The 20,493-nt window shown below is 37.4% G+C and overlaps 1 protein-coding gene across 1 annotated transcript in view; it reads left to right on the top strand.

Moving 5' to 3' along the window:
- The window catches only part of FREM2 (FRAS1 related extracellular matrix 2), a 127,374-nt gene that overhangs the window by 59,176 nt on the left and 47,705 nt on the right, over positions 1–20,493 (top strand). Inside the window, exons 3-6 of the mRNA XM_035542827.1 lie at positions 15,150–15,296; positions 18,106–18,336; positions 18,515–18,640; positions 19,435–19,686. Of these exons, the coding sequence (XP_035398720.1) occupies positions 15,150–15,296; positions 18,106–18,336; positions 18,515–18,640; positions 19,435–19,686 (756 nt within the window). The remainder of the gene's footprint in view (positions 1–15,149; positions 15,297–18,105; positions 18,337–18,514; positions 18,641–19,434; positions 19,687–20,493) is intronic.

Below are 20,493 nucleotides of genomic sequence, written 5' to 3'. Positions count from 1 at the left end.
AAGAATTAACCTAAAAGGTTGTAACTTTTCCATACAGTATACTGTAAAAATCTCATTCTCCAGCAATTTTTGAGTGGCTGTGTTCTGAAATTACTTAAGAAGAAAAAGATTAACCATAGTCCAGAGTTCCTGGCCCTTCTTCATGCAGGGAGATTTTCCACCCTGTTCTACAAAACTTTTAAATACTGCTGTTCTTCTGCTTATCAAAATGCGGTCCAGAAAATCAGATCCTGTGAGGACACCCTCTAGTGTGAAAACTGGCAGTGAAAATTGTCTGACACATATTTCTAGCACCATTCCTTGTCTGTAGGTGTTGAACAGTGTTAAAGGAAACCTTCAGTTAGATTTCCCACATACATAAACAGTGGAATAGAGATCCCAGATCATTGCTCGGGTGAAACTTGCTGGAGAAGACCTGAGTTTGGGCTAGAGAAGCTTTAAAGCAAGGTGAGATGCAGTGTGGTTTCTTTACTTATATTACCTTCTCTTCTGATATGAAAGATACCTAAAGAATAACTGGAAAAAATAAGAGAGAAATGGTTGTACAAGAATAGGTGGAACTATTTCTGTCAATCATCTGAACTGATAAGCAGCTGATACAACTGCACTTACTAGCTCAGGGCATGGAGCAGGATGGAGTTGCAGTTAAAAAATAATGGCCAGGTTTTATGTATTGAGATTTTATATCATTTTTATTAGATAGACTTTACAAACAAAGTTAATATTATTTCTCCTTCTTTGAAAAGGCAGGAGGCTGAGGCTGAGGTGGACAAATGGTTTTCTTAAATGAATAACAAGATAGACACTTCTTTGGAGAGCTTAGGAATGGGATCTAGCCTTCCACGTGGCAAGATGAGACTGACCAGTAGGTCATTTTGCTTCTTTGAAAGGGTTAAAGCAGGAAAGCTTTCCTAGCACAGAGAAGCCTTTGACAGGTAGCAAGCTGAGGATGTGATTTAGTAAGGGTATGGGCATTAGTATGACTAAAGTTGCATGTGCAAATATTAGAATGGTTGAAACATTCTTATGTATCATATAATTTTTCATATTTATCTCTAAACAGATAAGGAATAATTGCCATGCCTTCCTTTATGTGTCCATTTATGTGTAGTAGACTGTTTTGCACAGAGGGATCAGCAGTGAATTGCTTTCAGCCTGACCAACTGGTCACACAGCTTTCATAGGCATGCTCAAATGTACGCCTTTCCAGAGGTGTCAGAGTGGTCCAACAATCAGTGCAATTTTATATATTGTATAATTACCTGTGTGAAAATGAATACTTCTGCCATCTCATCTTCTCCTATTAAATCAACCACGCCTGTTCAGTCTTGTAGAACAGAGCAAGAAATCCACTCAATATAATTTATCATCTAACTTAGACTCTCTCATGAATCAATCCTCCTAAGTCCTTAATTTTCCTCTATAATCAAGGGAAGAAGAGAGAAAAATATCCTTGCAAGACATCCAGGGGAGGACCAATTGCCTAAACAATGAGGCTTTCACGGGTAGCTCCAAGCAATTACAAGTTAGAAGGATTTCAGTAGCCATCTATAATTATCTGGCAGGAGGGCTGCCCAGACTGATTCAATCTGGGATGTCCTTTAATCTCACTGAGCAACTGGTGAACTTTGTCATCTCGTCACCTCTGCCTTGTTGTTGTCGTACCCTCTGTTCTTCACAGCCTTACCCGTACTGGGACTTCTCAGCATAGTGAGCATCCCTGTGCAGGCCCAGTCCCCTGCATGTTACTGCACATTACAGGTAGTAGGGATCCTACTAGGTCACTGGGGCACTGCATATTTCCTGGGGGAAAGAAAATAAATTTTTGAAGGGCCATGAAATCATTTAGCAATAACAAGTTTAACACCCCCAGCCAAAAGGAGGATGGAGGTGATGATAGCTCGGTATTGCCTTATCAACATGCTTTGAATTGCTGCTGCCTCTGTTTCTGCGGCTGAGGCAAGAGGATTTTTCCCAGTGACATGGCAAGTGCCCCCAGCGGTGCTCCAGCCCGGGGAACTGCTCTGGTTCACGTGTCAGCGATGTTGTCACCCACAGCGGTGACACACGGGAGCCGGAGGTCATATGCTGACAGGTGAGTGCTGTGCAGCTCCTTTTCAAGAAAAGGTGAGAAGCATCATCTTCCAATCTGAGAAATGTTTCTGCTAGTTGCCATGTTAAAACCGCTATGGTCACCCCTCCCCATACCTCAGTAAAAAATCTAAGTCAAAAAATGTAAACTTGAGCCCAGAGGTACCCATGCCTGTGTGCGATAGCCAGCAGTTTCAGTGGGAGGTGGACTTGGAGTTGACAAAAATATTTCCTCCCTTGCCTTTGGAGAAAAGCTGAAGGATTTTAATTTCTGAATACTCGTGGGAGAATGGTGGTGGAAATCTTGATCAAGGATTTTCCAAAAGCCTGAGTGATGCCAAATATATTTCAACTTGGCACATAAAAAAACACACGTATTTGAAGGTCAGTATGTAATTCTGTAAAAGGAGCTTACCAAACCTGCTATAAACAGGGATTTTTAAGTAAACATGCTTGTCCACTTATCAAGACATTGTAGTATTCTAGTAGTATATTAAGAAAGAGAATAACATCTAAATCTGTTATCTCTTTTCAAGCTGAGTAAAAGGAGAATACTATATAAATTAGTTGCTAAAACTGTGCTAAAAACACAAAACTATTTTAGTAACACCATAGGTTAAATGCTGTTTTTAAGATACAGTTTTCTACAGATCATTTTCATTTAATTTAACTACATATCTTAAAGCATGAGTAAAGATTACATGCATATGCAGGGAAAAAGAGAGAGAAAGGGTGTGTTGGAAGCATGTCCTATCAAGGTTAAGTTGTCATAATTTCACAGTCACTTCTGTCCCCTGCCCCTCTGCTGTGTTTCAACTGAGTCTGGGCTGCTCCCTTGGGAGACTCAGAGAGGTCATACTGCTCTGGAGTTTTGAACCTGCTCTTCAGTTCTGAAGTACTTCCCCTCCTGTACTTAATTTCGATATTTAAACAATTTTTTACATCTTGATTTGAATCTTCCTTGAAAGAATTTTTGGCTTCTCCCACATTTTCTTTTTTTCTCATCTTGTCATTCATACACACTGTGACTGTGGCATTAGGGCCATAGGAATTTGATGTAAAATAAAAATATAGGAATGTAATTGGTGCCTTAGGAATATGCTGTCGTGTTTTGTAGTATATTCCTCAAGTAACACTGAAAAACTCTTCATAATATAAAAAAATATATTAATGCAAACAAATTTCCTTTCTCAGAAGCACTAATATCTTTGAACACCTCAATACAAGACTTGTCTAAAGGCCAAGTTACAATACTTTTCTTGTCTTTGTCTGTATCAACAACGGTTGTTTTTTATTTTGTATGTTTTCAGTTTTTTACTCTGCTGTTCGTGGGCAGGACTAAATCACCTGCCAAAGGTTATAGGGTTGGCACAGCTTAAAAAGGATCAAGGTGCCACAAAGGAGTTTCTCTGGTCAAATAACATTAAAAGTATTTGAAATTGCCTGGTGCAATGACTCCAACATGAATTAAAAGTGAATGAACCCACCTGACATTTGTTCTCCTGCAGTCAGTCGGGCATTTTATTTGTTGCCCTGCCAGAACAGAAATGGAAACAAAATTCAAATCTGTGAGAGTGAAGTCTTAATTAAAAAAACAAACAAACAGACAAACAAAAAAAACATAGTTCAATCACTTTGACAGGGAGTTAAAGGAATACTTTTCCTATAGATGCTCGGTCAGTTACAGAAGAAAAATACAGCTGATGAAATGGAAAAGCTGTTGCATTTTATTTAGAGTAGGTTTTGCAAATAACAACAACCACTTTAATCCCTCTCGTATACATTTTCCTCTTAGGGCTGTAAAATTTGAGATTATGAGACTGTATTGTCGTCTGAAATGGAGAGGAAATCTCTGCAAAGACAGCATTCATTGGAGTTAAAAAGTTAAACTACTTCTTCAAGAGAAATTTGACAGTTAATTTGACACACATACCAATTTCAAAGTCATTATGACAAATTAAAGGCCTCAGTTTCAGATGGCACCCAGTCACCTAGCCTAGCTTTAAGCAAGGGAATGACATCGCAAGCACTAAGTATTAGGCACATGTAAAGGAGTTTGCAGTAGTGGGGTTTAAATTAAAATGTTTTAAAGAAAGGGAAATTGGTAGAGTCTTTTTCCATAAATAAGGGAAATTCTTAAAATAGTGTTATTATCTAATTTTTTTTCTTAAGTATATTTCTCACAGGACACTTTGCTGATATTATTAATTAGTTTCAAGTCTGAGGCTGAGGATACCCTGTGACTCTTGAATTTAATGCTTGCTCTGATTAGACTTCTAATGACAATAGTTTTCCTATGAGCTAATGTGTGTGTGGCACTGCTTTAAAGGTACAAACATGAAGTCCTATATGGGACATTAAATAAGCAAGTGGAGCTAAACCCGTTATGATATGATACAATGAAGTGAACCTTGCTTCAGTTCAGCTGGAGTCTGCTTTTTGGGAGAAGTTGTCTGGCGCCACAAAAGGAATTAGTGAGCAGAGACCTGAAGAGTATTAGGTTTACTTTAAGAATGTGTTGCCAGAAATCTAATAAATTTACTTATTGCTGCAGGCCATGCATGCATGAAACTTTACTAATCCAGGTGGTGTGTTTTTTTTCCTTCAGAGGGAGGTGCAGGGTGGGGATCCTTAGGAAAAAAAAAAAAAAAAGATATTCTGCTTTAGGTAATGTGGGCATTGTTTAATGATAGACATGACAGCTTCAGTAGTATGTTTGTATTTTTTCTGTTACTAGTCACAAGGAAGTTTAAATTCTTTTCCTGGTGTGATTTTGTTTATGACTATACAAAATGCTAATTAGTTTAATGACAACACAGGAATAGTTGTTTAGTAAGAGAATAATTCTTCTATACCAAATAGATTTTCAGGGGTTGTTATTTTTAAATATTCCAAAGAAGACTTTCAAAGTGTTTGAATTTTCAAGTTTACTGTATGGTTCAGGAGTAGTTGTAACCTGACCTTTCTTAGAACTCTTCTTCATTCACCTATGAAAATCACATCATCAGACTTTAGGCATCTGAAAGTTAGCCAGCTAGGCTGATTGGTTGAATACTCTCTTTATTTTCAGTGGAGTGGGGAGTGGGTCAGATCTTGCCAGATCATTGCAGCTGATTGCATCAGAGGTACCTGCTGTTCCTGAGGATGCAATTCTTTTTTTTTTTTTTCCTTTTTTTTTTTCTTCCCTGTTCATCACCCTAGAAATGTTGACAGGGCAAAATAAGTGTTTTCTTCTGCCTCACTTTCTGTTGTGTGATAAGTACAGTGTAATAGGAGTTTTGGCATGAGCCTGCAATACCCAGTGTTTTTTAGAGGTCTTCCTTCCAAACACCAGCCTGTCAGGAACTGCTTGATAGACAGACACAGACACAGATTTCTAGGTTGGAAGAGACCTCAAGATCATCGAGTCCAACCTCCGACCTAACACTAAGTACTCCACTAAACCATATCGCTAAGCTCTACATCTAAAATGATTTAAAATGATCTAAAATATTTGATGTCAAATATTGGCCAAGATCAGGTGCACGCAGCATAGCTTCATGTTATTTTTGTAGTGTCCCTTAATCCCATAACATGCTCATGTTCACCATTTTTAGATACCCTATGTATTTATGTTTGCTTTGCTTTGTTTTGTTTTTTTTTTGTTTGTTTGTTTTGTTTGTTTGTTTTTTGTTTTTGTTTCAATGCAGGCTGTGGGGATTTTTGCATGCAGGCTGAGAGGTTAGGGTCTGATTACGAGTTGTGTTGAGAAGATTCTGTGATGAATGCCTCACTCGTGTTGACATTCAATGACAGAAAGTGTTTCTAGAATGAAGAAATTGGGAATTCTGATTTGTGTTGAGAACAGGCTTGTATTAATTAGTAAAGATACTTTATGTGGAACTGATACTTCTGGTACTTCAACTGCCAAAGCAATCTTTATGTAAGAACTGTATGTTGATCTTTCCATTTTATCAATGGGATTTAGATCAACAAATCTTTTGGCCTTTGTCATCCTAGTAACCTGTCTGGCTGCACTGTGAATGCTGCTATATCTTAAAGTTATGTAATATTTTATTGCACATATATACATAGATCAAGTATTACATATACATTCTTTTGTGAATACTCAGTGCTCTCAGAGTAAAATCTAGTCTGCATGTGATATATTTTAAATGTCTACTTTAAAATGAGATAAATTCTAGATTGTGACTTTCGGGAGAAAGTATTAGCTAAAGTGATTCTGTGAATCCTATTCTGTATCTATCCTCCAGCAATAAAAAACTCATGAGTTGCTAAGACTTTGAGTAGAACGACAAGAAATGTTCGTATCCTGTGAAAATGTTTTGAGATATTTTATAGAATCATAGAATGGTTTGGTTTGGAAGGGACCTTAAAGATCATCTAGTTTCAACCTCCCTGCAATGGGCATGGACACCTTCCTCTAGACCAGGCCACCCAAAGCCTCATGCAACTTGCCTTGAACACTTCCAGGATGGAGCATCCACAGCTTCCCTGGCAGCCTGTTCCAGTGCCTCACCACCCTCAGAGTAAAGAACTTCTTCCTAATGTCTAATCTAAATCTACCCTTTGTTAGTTTAAAACCATTACTCCTTGTCCTATTACTACAATCCCTAATAAAGAGACCATCTCCAGCTTTCCTGTAAGCCCCCTTTGGTTACTGGAAAGCCACTATAAGGTCTCCCTGGAACCTTCTCTTCTCCAGGTTGAATAACCCCATATCTCTCAGCCTATCTTCATAGGAGAAGTCTATGAGATGGTTTCCAACCCTCTGATCATCCTCATGGCCCTCCTCTGGACTTGCTAAGGTCCAAGTCCTTGTGCTGGGGGCCCCAAGGGCTGAATGCAGGACTCCAGCTGGGGTCTCATGAGAGCAGAGGGGGAGAATCACCTCCCTTGACCTGCTGGCCTTGATTCTTTCAATTCAGCCAGGATACAGTTGGCTTTCTGCAAGTGCACATTGCCAGCTCATGTTGAGCTTCTCATCAACCAATACCCTTCAAGTCCTTCTCCTCAGAGCTGCTCTAAATCCACTCAGCCTGTGGGTGGATTGAGCTATATACCTTAAAGACTTAAGGCAGACTGTAGAAAAAATAAATAAATAAATAAAAAATTCAACATTCCTTCTCTACCAATATTTTCAGTAAAGAGATTAATGAAAGGTCATCTTTTTGTGAAAAAAAAAATAAAAAAATTGATGGATTTGTATTTTCAGGGAGAAGAGGAATAATTTGAATAATTTTTTCTCCAGTTGTACTTTGTTCAGTCTTTCTAAGAACTTTTAGGGTAGCTTGAACTTTTTAGGGTAAAAGGTGCTACTTGTCACTTCCACTGAGGACAAAGATTCATCAGTGCATATAGTTATGTGCTTAAGCATTTCAAATAGAAGCATTTTGGTAGTGCACTGAATTCATGAATTTACACAATTGGAACCATAGAAATGGGAAGCAGTCAGCATCTTGCAGAGCTAGTCTCCTGTTTACAGCACAAAATTCCAAACCAAAAAGTGGATCTTTTGAATCCCCTGGAATTCAGTTACAAAGCTAACCACCTAATATCCTTAAAGCCTTTCATCCACACGTGGTGCTCCAGCATCTATCTTGGATGAATCAAACTGGGCTTCTATTTATCTGCTTTGTTTTTTCCTTCTTCAAAATCTCACACGCTCTCAGTATAGCCAATAGAGTTGAAGGTTTCCTGGCTTTTAGTGAACTAATTTATATAGACCTGATTTAAATTGAAATTAATTTAAAGCTATGAAATGCAGTGGCTGAACCCAGTACATGTTTGCTTCTACAGTTTCTCTAAAAGAAAATCTGGTTAAACTCTTAATCAGAATCTGGTTAATCTGCTTCAGAAGAACTGTGCGTAGCCTTGAATTGGGAATTCCGTAAATTAACCCAGCATGAATCTCAGACTGTGCTTGGAGACGTCCTTAGTTACGCTTAGTTGAATTTTACTAGAGTCAAAATTTAATATGCACTAGCTAGCTTTCACATTCAGGTCTCTTCTCTGGCCTCCCCTTCTCTTTTTTTAACAAAGCCACTGTACAGTATTCTTCAAATATTTTTTTCTGAAACGTGACTTCAATCATTTGCTTAGTCTGAGCCGTGACAAATGCAGCCATTCCAACTCGTTACTTGGGGGTAGACATAAAACAGAAGCAAAAAAAGAGTTACAGAAGCTACTGAAAGACGGAAACTGTCTGCACCTCATTGGATACCAGCAATTACACTCCAGGCAAGCCAAGTCCATACTGCTGGGAAGTGTGTGTTTTCTCATGGGAAGTCAGAGAAAGCATTGTTTTAGTCCCTAATCACTCGGGGCTAGTTTTGGGGGTTGGTTTTGGTTGTTCTGCAAATATATTCAGTTACAGTGGCAGACAGAGTGCAGAAGGGTGCAGAGTTCAGCGGGTTTTTTTAGTGGTTGGAGTCAGTTGTATTACATTTGAGAAAGACCTATAAAGGTGGAGCATTTCAATGGGTTTGTAATTGGATAAAATTATTAGATTAGTTTATACATTGTTGAAGTAATTTCAAAACATTCTAAAGATGTATTTTAAGTGCTGGGCTTACTTACATGTTTCACTTCTGTAAATATTTTTTTCTATATGAAATCAAGGCAGTTTTACAGGATATGCTATTTCTGATGATCCTTCATAGCAGAGAGAATAGCATATGATGTGCTGCCCTGATAGATTGAACGAAGAACATTTATTAACTATTTTTTAAGTGTTCTTTTTGAAGCCTGGCAGACAAAAGGTTTACTTGAGACCTTTGCCTTTTTAACCTGGAGCTGTAATGTACTGGAACTATAACTCAGTGTGGCAAATCAGAGTTGTTGAAACAACGTGTCTTGATCTGAGCGTTCATATCTTCTCAATATTTTTTCTAACTATATTAGTCAGCAGTAGAATCACCTAAGAACCTAAGATTATATGTTCCTTCTGTAGTCTGGAGGGAAAAAAAAAAAAAAAAACATTTATACAAACCATGAATCATGCATAGCAAATAGTGTGGGGATCAAAAAACTTGGGAAGTGCTAAGGTTGCAGACAGGGAGCTTCATGGATAAACAGGGAATCATGATGTTGGGGACAAAGATTTCTGTGTTTCACATCAGATTTTCTTTCTAATAAAACTGGTAAAGTAACTTTATCCTGGTATATATTAAATAAGTTGACTTGGCACAGAAGAAAGAGGCTCTCTCTTGGCACAGAAAAAAGGTTTTTTATCAGAGGATAAAAAAATGGAACAGACATCTAAAGATGGAAGATTATGTTTTCTTTCTTCTGCCTCTGTGGCTTTGTTTTCCCTGCAGGTTGAACTTGAGTTCAGGAGTGGCTTTCCTTTTTCTGATGTTTTTTTTTGTACCTGCTGCAATGAGGAGATCCATAGGACAGAGAAGGGATAGCATAGTGCCAACTTCAGTAACCCTGTCTGAATGGGACACCCAGCAGGGTCAAATGTTTTGAATCAAGGAAGAAAGACTGCAGCTCTTGCAGGCATGCAAACAAATCACCAAACAGTAGCAGGAACTGGAGAGAGCTGGACGGAGAGGGAGGAAACATGATTTGTTAAAATGTCTTGCTGTTGTTCTAGTTATGCCATACAATGATTCCTGAACTATAGGCAGGCTGTTAATGTTTCACTGCTGGTCTGGTTCTCCTTTATTAACCTCCTATTGCGGTCTGTTCAGGAAGATAGATAAGAAGAGAAACGAGGAAAGACCAAGAGTTAAAAATTTTAAAGGTACACTCCTTTCTTGGTGCTTGCTTTACTAGTCAGATTGTGAAGATAATGATGACTGTTTTATAATTTATTGCTTTTTCTATGTATTCTGACAGATTTTCTTCATTTTGTCTTTTTCTTTCTCTGTCTTTCTTGTGATTGATTCATGTTCTGTGCCCTGGAAGAATTTATAGAAGGTTTTTTTTCCAATAAACAACCTCCCCTAATGACCAAAGAGAGTAGATATGTTGTACCATAAAGCTCTACAAGTACAAGTCAGCTGTGTTTGTTCAGACTCATGTCTTGTGGGCACAGTGAGTCTGTGTGGCTACACTTACGCGAGTCAGGCACTCTTTAGTTGATTCATCTATGCCTGATTACACCATGGCTACAATGCAGGGAAGCCAGTATCTATATCAAGATACATCAATTTCTATTTGTGTCAATAAGCGAAACCTGTGGTGTAGCTCTATGCTTTTGTTGCTGAATTATGGCTCTGGGGTAGCTCCTAGGAGAGCAAAGCCACAATCAGGCCTTCTGTATGGAAAGACCCTTCAGGCCACAAGTGCTCAAGAGACAAGATTTAATGCAGATTTTTTTTTTTTATACTGTCTTCATAGAGCCCAGTGGTCTGCAGAGAGAACTGGAAGTGATTCTTTCCTTCTCTGAGCTCTCTGCATCATGATAGAAGATTCTGACAATCTAATTTGTATTTCTCATAGAGGTTTTATATCTTTTTAAAGATATCTGAACGGAACAGGTAGAAAGATAAATGTTTAAATGTGAATATTCATTTTAATTTTTTTTCCCTTTAACCAATTGTGCTGACCAAGCTCTCTTCCCCCTCCTCTTTTATTCATGGTCAGTAACAGGAACTGAAGATCCCAGATCTTTCCATAAATTTATATTTTGATGACCTTTGCAAAAATAATGTATCACTGTTTTCTGACAGCTGACCAATTTTCTTACAAGAGTCCTATGAAGACCTGTTCTAGGTTGCATCCTTCTTTGACGTGTAATATTCAGGCACAGCTTTTCAGAGGAAGGTGTTCCTCATCAGCCTCAGTCAGTCATGAAGTCACTGTGTGGCCTGCCTTGCTCTAGATACTTAGTTTTACCTCCTTACATAGCTTTGATTGTGTCTCAACTCCTGCCAGCTCCGTGCCCGTGAATACCTCCCTGCACCATGTCCTATCTATCTGCACGTTCGCATCTTCTCTTTTAGCACTGCTGCACTCTGATCTCCGGCAAAATTCAAGAAACCAGCTTTCATGCATCACTATAGCAACATTCTGCCAACACATCTCACTGATATAAAGCAAAGTTACTTTCAGTTTACCTCATTGTAACTTGGCCCTCCTTTCTTTTGTTTAGTTTAAAAAGTGCTCTGGTAATTACTTTTCTTTCCAAATTTCTGATGTATTTGTAGTACAAACACATACCTGGAAGAGGAACAAAACCAAAGCTGTCACTGATGCATAGTACCTTAATTATTTGCCTAGCAGCTAAGAATTTTATTAAGCCAAAGGAAAGTGCTAGTGAGAAATGCAAAATTCATTTGCCTATAGAAATATTATGGTTAAAAGTAAGACAGATTTAATTTAATAGGGAACCAAATAAAGATGGCATATGCAATCTGATACCTTATAATTTCTGAAAGCTATATACTCTTAGTATTCTTTACAGGTCATCTGTTTGGCTGGTGCTTGCTACCATGTTGTAGAAAGGCCCTTAATTTAGAGGAAAGACTTCTAAACTCAAAAAGCACAAGTTGAAGAAGGGAAAAATAAAATAAAAAAAAAAGATTTAAAAAAAATCTGTATTCTTTCTGTAAATCTCTAAACCTGACACTTTGTACTGCACATTTGAAAAGGCAAACAATAGATATTTCAGAGGCAGAAGTAGGCCTGTAGAAGTGGAGGCCCTAGAAATAATGGTGGTTTTTGTTTGTTTTTTTTGGTTGGTTGATTTGGTTTGGTTTGGTTTGGTTTTTACTCCAAGAAAAATAGAAAAAAAAATGCTGAAAGCAAGAAATAGACGGAAATAAGACAGTATTAAATCTGAGAACTTAAATCTTTTATGTTGCCTTTCTTGTGTTTTCTGCTTCCTAAGTTTCATGCTGTCATTAGGTTCTTAGCTCACTGTATTTCAGCATTTTCCATAGCATTTATGACAGGAATGAACTGGTTTGGTAGCTGGCTGTTGGAATTTCTCCACATGACTGTTCCTTCTTAGCAGCAGGGACTTTTTCTCTTGTATAATAAACTTGATATGTTCACTAATTATGTGCGAATATAGATTAGATTTAAGTTTGACCTATTTAAGACACTAAAGATGAAATGTAAGAGACCTGTGCATTGTAGATTGCGTGTGCCTGTTCCCACAAGATATTTGAACCATTATCAGCGGGCAGTAGAACAAGTGATGCTAGATTTCCTATTGCTTTCTGTCTCCTAGTTGGAATATCTTCCATCTAAAATGATGCAAACCCTCGTAGAAGCTTTTCCTTCAGCTGGGAGGTTTATACAGTCTGACGCTTGCATTGCTAATAACAAATGAGCTCATGCAGCAGTGTTTTTTTCTCAGCAATGATGCCTATAGGTACTGTTTCATTTCTTTTATATCCTAGAAATTTTTATACCTCTGTCAAATTATGTTTAAATTGGTCAGAGTGTTCAAAGGTGGCACACTTAGACAGTTTTTCTCACAAAACATATTCTCTTCAATTTGTCCCAAGAAACTAATGGGAAGATACTTGCTGAGTTTAGCTAACACCGTAGTTACTGGATTTATAATGATGCTTATTACAGCTCTTGGTTACTTATTGCAGTTTTTGGTATGTGCATTTGTGGCCTTCCCTTTGTAACAGCTGAGGTGAAAAGACTGCAAGGGCAAGGAGTCACTTTCATGACCATTTCCCTCCTTTCATTTACGTAGTACCATTGTTTTTATGTTAGAGAGATTACATGGTTAGCTGTGTTGTGTTGTGTCATGTTGTGTTGTGGTTTGTTTTCTAGCAGACAGGTCAATAAAGAAATATGGAGGGATATATTTGAAGCAGAGTGGAAGCAAATGAAGGGTTGCCTATTTGTTCAAAGGAACAGACTGGAAGAAACTGGAAGGGGAAAACCAGCCTCTGGCTCTTCCTCCAATAGTTAAGCCATGAGTGAACTGAAACACATAGATATGTGTCTCTGCTGTTCAGAGGAAGTTATTTTATTCCCTGGCTTTTGCACAGAAGTGTTTAATTCTAAAGGGATTTCTTTGAACACTTGAGACCGATGTTACCTGAGCTAATCTTGTTCTGTAGCAGCACCTTGTGGGAAGGAGATCAGACTACAGCCTCTCACACCAGCCAGCATTCCCAGAAGATAGTTGCCGAGTGAGCATCTGTCTTCACTGAGCTCAACAGGTTGTTTTAGTCTTGCAGTGGAAGTTAACATGATTCCCCTGAGTAATAGCAAACATACCCTATAGGATGATATACGGAACTTGATTTGTCCTGCTTTTTAATCTGTGACACCCAGAATCCCTGCACTGACAAGAAATGCCTTTTTGCTGTGGAAAATTAGTGAACAGATGGAGGTAAACTGTACATGACAAAGTAAAGCTACGCTGTATTTTATCAGAAATGTGTTAATCTAATTTGATATATTCAGTCTGTTGCACAAATGCTTAGTTTACAGACAGTGAAATAGCTGCTAGTTCTTTTCAGCTCTTCTCTTTCCAGATGAAAAGAAATGCAGCATTTTTAGCTGGGCTGTACCATCTGTTTACAGTTGTTGCTTCTGGATTTTTTTTTTAGACTAAGATAAGCCCCGTGTAGTCTGCCAATGACCACTTCCTATTGGGTTCACAGTTGTGCAAATCCTATTAATTGTAGACACATCAGCTTAATTTCTGCTGGAAATGAGAAATTAGGCTGAGACATGCTCACATTGCAGACTGGTGCTTAGTGTTTTGCAGCTGGAGTTAAATGCCTTCCAAATCATCCCCTCTAAAACTTTGAGTGATGCTTCTTGTATTCTGGTATTGCTTTGGCTTGAAAACTAGAGCATGCTGATCTGGGCATTTTTGTTAGAGGAGGACTGAGAAGGTTCTTTATATTATTGTAAGAGAAGTATGATCTTTAGCTTAAAGATGACGCCATGGACATCAACAGGTGCCACCCAGAGATGCCGACTTGGTCTGCATTAGCCATTTAGGTCCCCTAGCTGAATGTACTACTTACTATACAGGGCTTTCACTTCTCAGTGTCTGAGTGCACAGAAACTGAGACACTCAATCCATGTTCAGCAAGATCTCAGGGAAGCTGTTGTGTGATTGCTATGTTAGAGACCTTGGAAGGGATCTCTGGGGTCTGCTTTCTTTGCCAGAGCGTGGTACTGCTGCTGTGCCTGAGTGACAGCTGGTGAGGACATCTTTTGGTCTTTCGAAAGCTTAACTCTCAAATCCATTTCAGCAGCTTACACAGTTTGAGGTATTCATAGTACTGCTAAGGTAGGTCATTACAAAATAGTTTAAAAGAATCCTAGTATAAATAGTTTAAAAGAATGCCAGTAAGCATTTGTGTCTCCCTAAATCTCCTTAGGTGACACAGGCAATCGTAACTGTAGTTAACCAAAACAATTCCAAGCTTGTAAGCTGAGGAGAGCATCAGCAGAGGTATAAACTGTGGCGTGTATCAGGGATACTTAATTTTATTGAAACCATTTCTTAGTGACATGTAAAGCTCTTCCTAAATCGTACAGTGCAGATGCATACATTCTAAACCAGGAAGACCGAAAATTGTTAGATTTAGTGAACAAAGTATTGAATTTGGAAAGCAGGCTGTGTGGGTAAAGGCAGGCAGATGGTAGGTGCCATTTCCAGGGTCTCAGGATAATAAGGACCTTTCAGTGCTTCTGGCAGTCTTATCATATCAAGGAAGTTCCATGTGATGTCCTTTGAGTCTGTCATTTGGAAATGCAAATACAGTTCTGCAGAAGCTTGTATCATCCACAGTTTTTGTAATTTCTGAAAAAGAGATTTCAAATATAATTTAATGAATTCTTGTTATTTTCCCTTGGGAAAAATAAAAATAAAAAATAGCATACCTTGGAATGAATGGGACTAGGTTGTATACATCTAAGGTAAATGTATTCTGCTTGCACCGAATGTATCATGATTGCGTTCTTTACTTGTTATTTCTTTGTTTTAAACCTATGCTGGAATTCTAATGTCCAGTTAAGATACATATTTTACCCAGGATACAGGTTACATCAACCTCAACAGACAAAGTACTCTTTAATGAATATGAAAATGAATAAATTTATTTTTTATTTTGCAGGAGGCAATAAGCTGAGAAATCAGCATTTTCGTCTAAACTGGGCATGGATCTCCTTAGAAAAGGCATATTATTTGGTAAATGAAGATTCCAAATATCTTGATGTTGTTCTTAAACGGAGAGGTTACCTGGGAGAAACCTCTTTTATAAGTAAGTTCAATTTTAGTCTTCTCAATTACTTATGAATCAAAAATCCAAGACCCGGTCCTTCCTTTTTTGATTTGAAACATGAAAATTTCTGTTGGCTTCAATATCAGAAGAGGATCATGTAAGCAAGACTGGTTAATCAATATGAAACTGAAGTTTACCACAGCATGTTATTCTAATTAGTTCTCCAGAGTGCTTCTTCCCTGGAAATAATTTTGCTGTTTGGACTGAATTTTTGAAAGTATTTTAGTAATTTAGATTTTAAGTATTTAGTTGATTATAAATATAAAAATGTAAAATTAAAATCATAAAACATAATGAAATAAGAATAGTGCAACAAGTTATTCTCTTATTCATATATACATTTAGAAGTGTTTAGAAATATAAGTGTTTTTATGGTACAATCATATCTTCACATCTCATGCTTTAGTCTGTTTGTAACAAACTATTTATTCGCTAGCAGAACAAGTTTGTGACTTCAGGTAATGAAATGTTTGTGGACCCAATTTGGAGGATACACAAGGGTCTGTTACTCAGGAGGACATCATTAAAACAGAAAAGAGTGAAATGTAGTCTTGCTATATGCCTTCTCAATGTGCAGTATTTTGAAATGCTGGCAATGTTGTATATATCCCAAATTAGCATGAAATTATATCAGAACAAAGAAGTGATTGTCCTATATAAAAATTTAAGTCAGAGTTCCTTTAGCTGATTTACCTCCATGCCGTGGAAAACAGCAAGCACCGAAGAAAGTCAGCAGCCTGCGGAATGCTTTTTATTAATTGGAAGAAAATTAAAATATTTACAATTAAAAGTAGTTTATGAGAAAACGCATAAGAAATATCACAGAACTTAAGTTGGACAGGTTTCTCAGTGTGGAATCTTTACTCCCTTTTTTTTTTTTTTTTTGTAAGATAAATTAAGGAATTCTTCATGAAATACATCTCTTAAAGGAATGCATTTGACACTACAGAATATTGTCATTTTTATTGTCCAAGCCCAATATTAAAAATACTGGAATGATAAAGATTTTAAAGTATATTTTTAAAGAAGCAAATACATCTATAATCCTAATTTCCAAAGTACTTTTGTGTCTTCAGAAATCTTGTTAGCTTCACAGCCTAAAGGGTCTCCTATAAATAGATGACAAGGCCAGTATTTTCCCACAAACTAGCATAAAAAGGCTGAGATGTTGATGTCTGCTTCTTGCCAAGAGGTATTCTAAAAGCACTGAACATCCTTTCATGCCACCTTTCATACACTTATGTATGTATTTATGTGTATACATATATGTACGTCATCTATAAACAGCAGTTAACGTGTAGCACACAGGTTAATTAGAAGACTCGTACAGATTTTAACTAATCCATGAGTAAAGTGGTAAGTTTTAATGAATGGCAATATTTACTCATCACATGTACAATCAAGGATTATTTTATGATCAGATATCTAAGGTTGATACTATTGTTGTATTTTTTCATAGACTACAGTTCCCATCCAGATTTTATTTTCCCTGTAATGAGAAAATACGGCTGTAGCAATCAGAAAGGCAGCAATAAACACACATCATTTTCAGGGCATTGTGAGCCGGTCTGGTTAGCAGCTAAAAGCAGTAGGCTCATTTGCTTCAGTCAATGTTGGCAGTCAGTTCAGGCTGATACAGGAGGTGTTGAAAGCTGTTTGCAGTGTCTGAGGAGTGAAAGGTGAAAAAAAGATTGCATTATCACATTTGATAGATATTTCTTTAAGAGAAAGTAAAAGAATAAGAGAGATGAATGAAACAAAGTTAAGGACGTGTGGTTTAAATTAACTACTGTTAGCGATTAACAGATACTGGTTTGACTTCTGCCTTTTAAAGAGTTTACATAATTTTCTACCTATGGATTCAAATTCAATTTCTGAACTGAACTGACTCAGAGCAAAAGATCTGACAAGACAGTTGAAATAATTTGCCTCTGGTTGACTACCTTAATCCTGCAAAATGGAATTACTAAGCAGAAAGAATACAAAAGGCTGTCAGACAGCCTTAAACTGGGAGGGAAACACCAACAAAAAGCCATTTCAGAGCAGCCTGGATCCTGAGGCTGTAAGGTCTAGGTGGGAGGAGCTGTACTGGATTTTATCCCGTGGCTTTGCATTTTCAACTTGACTTGAGTTGAAAAGTTTGAGTTTAATGATCATCATTATGCAAACACTGAAAATTCATAAATATTATAATTACACAGGATAATTATAAATTAATTACAATGGATAATCATTAAAAAAAAAAAAAAAAAGAAAAAGTGCTTACTGTAGTGGAAATGACCATGACCACAATGGCTCAGATTTTACATCTTCTATCATCTGTGTTCTCTATGGTTTTACCTCTTTGTGTCTTTGTGTTTTCCTTAGCTTTCCCCTTGAAGGCTGGACTTCCCAGGTGTATTTTTTCTAAGAGAAATAAATATCGTGGGTTTCAGGTAACATGTTATTTAGATAATATGGAACAGAAGAGAACCCAAAATGGTAAAGGGAGAAACAAAATCTGTTGGTCTTTTGGTCATGCATAGGTGAATTACTGAAAAATGGAAACTTGATAATCTGCTTAGAGAATTTAGCTTTTCTAGGAGTTAGTTTTGGTTTGGCTAACTCTGTCTTCATAATATTAATTGAGGCTTTCTCCGCTATGTGTGACACCAATATAAAATTGATTCAGCAACAAAAAGAATTGTTGTGAAAAAATAAGCTTTTTTTTTCTTTTTGTTTTAAGATGATGTAATGAGAGAAAAATACAAGTGGTGTTTTTAATGACCTGAATCTTTGATTTTGGCAGGTATTAGCACCAGAGATGGTACTGCCAAGAAAGATAAAGACTTCAGAGGAAAAGCACAGAAGCAGGTGCAGTTTAATCCCGGACAAACCTTAGCTACATGGCGAGTACGGATTTTGAGTGATGGTGAACATGAACAGTCTGAGTCTTTTCAAATTGTTCTTTCTGAGCCTGTCATGGCAGTTCTGGAATTTCCAGATGTATCCACAGTGGAGATTATTGATCCAGGAGATGGTAAGAACTGTTCCAGAATTGTATTGGCAATATGTTCATACGTCAAAAGATTAACTGGAGGGGAAATGCCATGAGTAGCAGTGGATTGCAAAGCTTATGCTAAAATGCTTCTAGCTATTTCACAGGTGACTTTCTGAAGCCATAAACCTACATAAATAAATGTGTTTGTCCTTTGCAGAATCAACTGTTTTTATTCCTCAGTCCACGTATACTATTGAAGAAGATGTTGGTGAGTTATTTATTCCAGTCAGAAGAAGTGGAGACGTGAGCCAGGAACTGATGGTTATCTGTTACACCCAACAAGGTAACAGAATCTACAATAGAAAAAGAAGTGAAAGTGGAAAAGAGGCAGAAAAGCAAAAAGAATTGGTCCATCTATTGCATAATGAAATTATGTTAATGACTTCATCTTCAGTCTCAATTGGAAATGTATTCATCTTTGCAATCTGTCTTACAGTCTTATTAAATATAGACAAAAAGTGATCATGTTCCAAATACCTGCCTGTTATTATGAGGTTAAAGAGATCTGTTTTTTATCTTTTTGCAAGATTTTTATATGTGATTTCTAATATTTGAAAGTGGTGAGAATTAAAAGCACTGCAGTGCTTGTCCGTGCCCTTACTTGCTTGAAAAAATGGGTATAAAATAATACTGCTCAGCTGATGTTCTTCTCCTTCCTCTATCTACCAATCTCCTATTAATTATACCAATACAGAGTACAGTTTCATTTGTTTTCATCAGATTGCATCTAGTTATAATTAATTTCTGATACACTGACATCTTCTACTGAATACACTAAATGAGCTAATTTCTAGCCCTCACAGGGTCTCCTTTGTCAGCCTTTATCTTTTGTGATAAACTACAATATTCCTTCTGAGTGAAAAACTGCAAAAGAATTTGAGGGCCCGTATGCCTACATTGCATGATATAGTAGAAGTAGTGTGTCCAGAGATCTCAGAAATGTAGCCTGCTTAAACATTTCTATCCATGCTATCACCTAAAACTAAACAGAAATAAAAAGATAATTAAAATTCAGCTTCTGTGAGGGGATTTAATAGCCAGGGTTTGTGTAGTGACTGTTTTCCTTTTATGCCACAGGAACAGCATCTGGCACCGCCCCAACCTCTGTACTTTCATACTCCGACTACATATCCAGGCCTGAGGATCACAACAGTGTTCTACGTTTTGACAAAGATGAACGAGAAAAAATGTGTCGGGTAGTCATCATAGATGATTCCTTGTATGAAGAGGCTGAGACCTTTGATGTTCTGCTGAGCATGCCAATGGGTGGAAGAATTGGTACAGAATTTGCAAGCACTCGAATTACCATTGTGCCTGACAAAGATGATGGTAAGACATAATGTAGTAAAGTGGTATTTATTCCTATTCCAGGACAGGACCTAAAAGTAGATTCACACTCAAACCATCATGTAGAATTTGGATTTTTGCACTCACTACTGGTGGTTAAAACACATGCTGCTTCCATCAAGATATGTGAAAATAGTATTAGAGAGCTAGTTTGTTTTTGTATTATTTAGTATTGAATTTTTATGATTTGAAAAAATCACATGAGCAAACTGGGAGTGAGGAGATGTGCCTTTCCATTCTATCACAGTAACAGGTGTAACACAAAATATCATGTGGCATGGGCACCCTTATACATGTGATTCTGAGGTTGTGTCCACAAAGCCATCAGGCCCATTGATTATTCTCTAAAGGGCCAGATTAGAAGTGCTGAACCAGAAACCACGTGGCAGCTGATAAGAGGCAGGTTATATTCCTTCGTATTTGATGCTGCACTCATATTCTGCCTAGAAGTACCCATGTATGCTTCCTATGTCTTTAAAAAAAATAATCAAAAGACAGTAGCGTTGCTTTGGAAGAGACATTTCTCATGGTGAATTAGAGTTCTGTGACTAAGGAAGAATAGAATCAGCACACTACTGATTTATCAACTTCTTTGGAAAGCATGCATAAATATTATTACAGCCTTAAGCCTGTCCTTCAGTGTCTCCAGCACTGGTGTGGCAGCTCTAGGAGTGGTAGCAAAAATGTTTCCTGTGACAATTGCCCTTATTTATGCATGGAGGTCAGATGGTGACATCTCAACTGTAATTTCTGTGAAAGGAAAACCAAGGATCTGTTTTAGTCCTCTCT

Source organism: Cygnus atratus, chromosome 1 (assembly GCF_013377495.2).
Source record: "Cygnus atratus isolate AKBS03 ecotype Queensland, Australia chromosome 1, CAtr_DNAZoo_HiC_assembly, whole genome shotgun sequence".
In the NCBI taxonomy this organism is placed as follows: domain Eukaryota; kingdom Metazoa; phylum Chordata; class Aves; order Anseriformes; family Anatidae; genus Cygnus; species Cygnus atratus.
The sequence above is the reverse complement of the archived record's forward strand: the minus strand, read 5'-3'. Positions and strand labels throughout refer to the sequence as shown.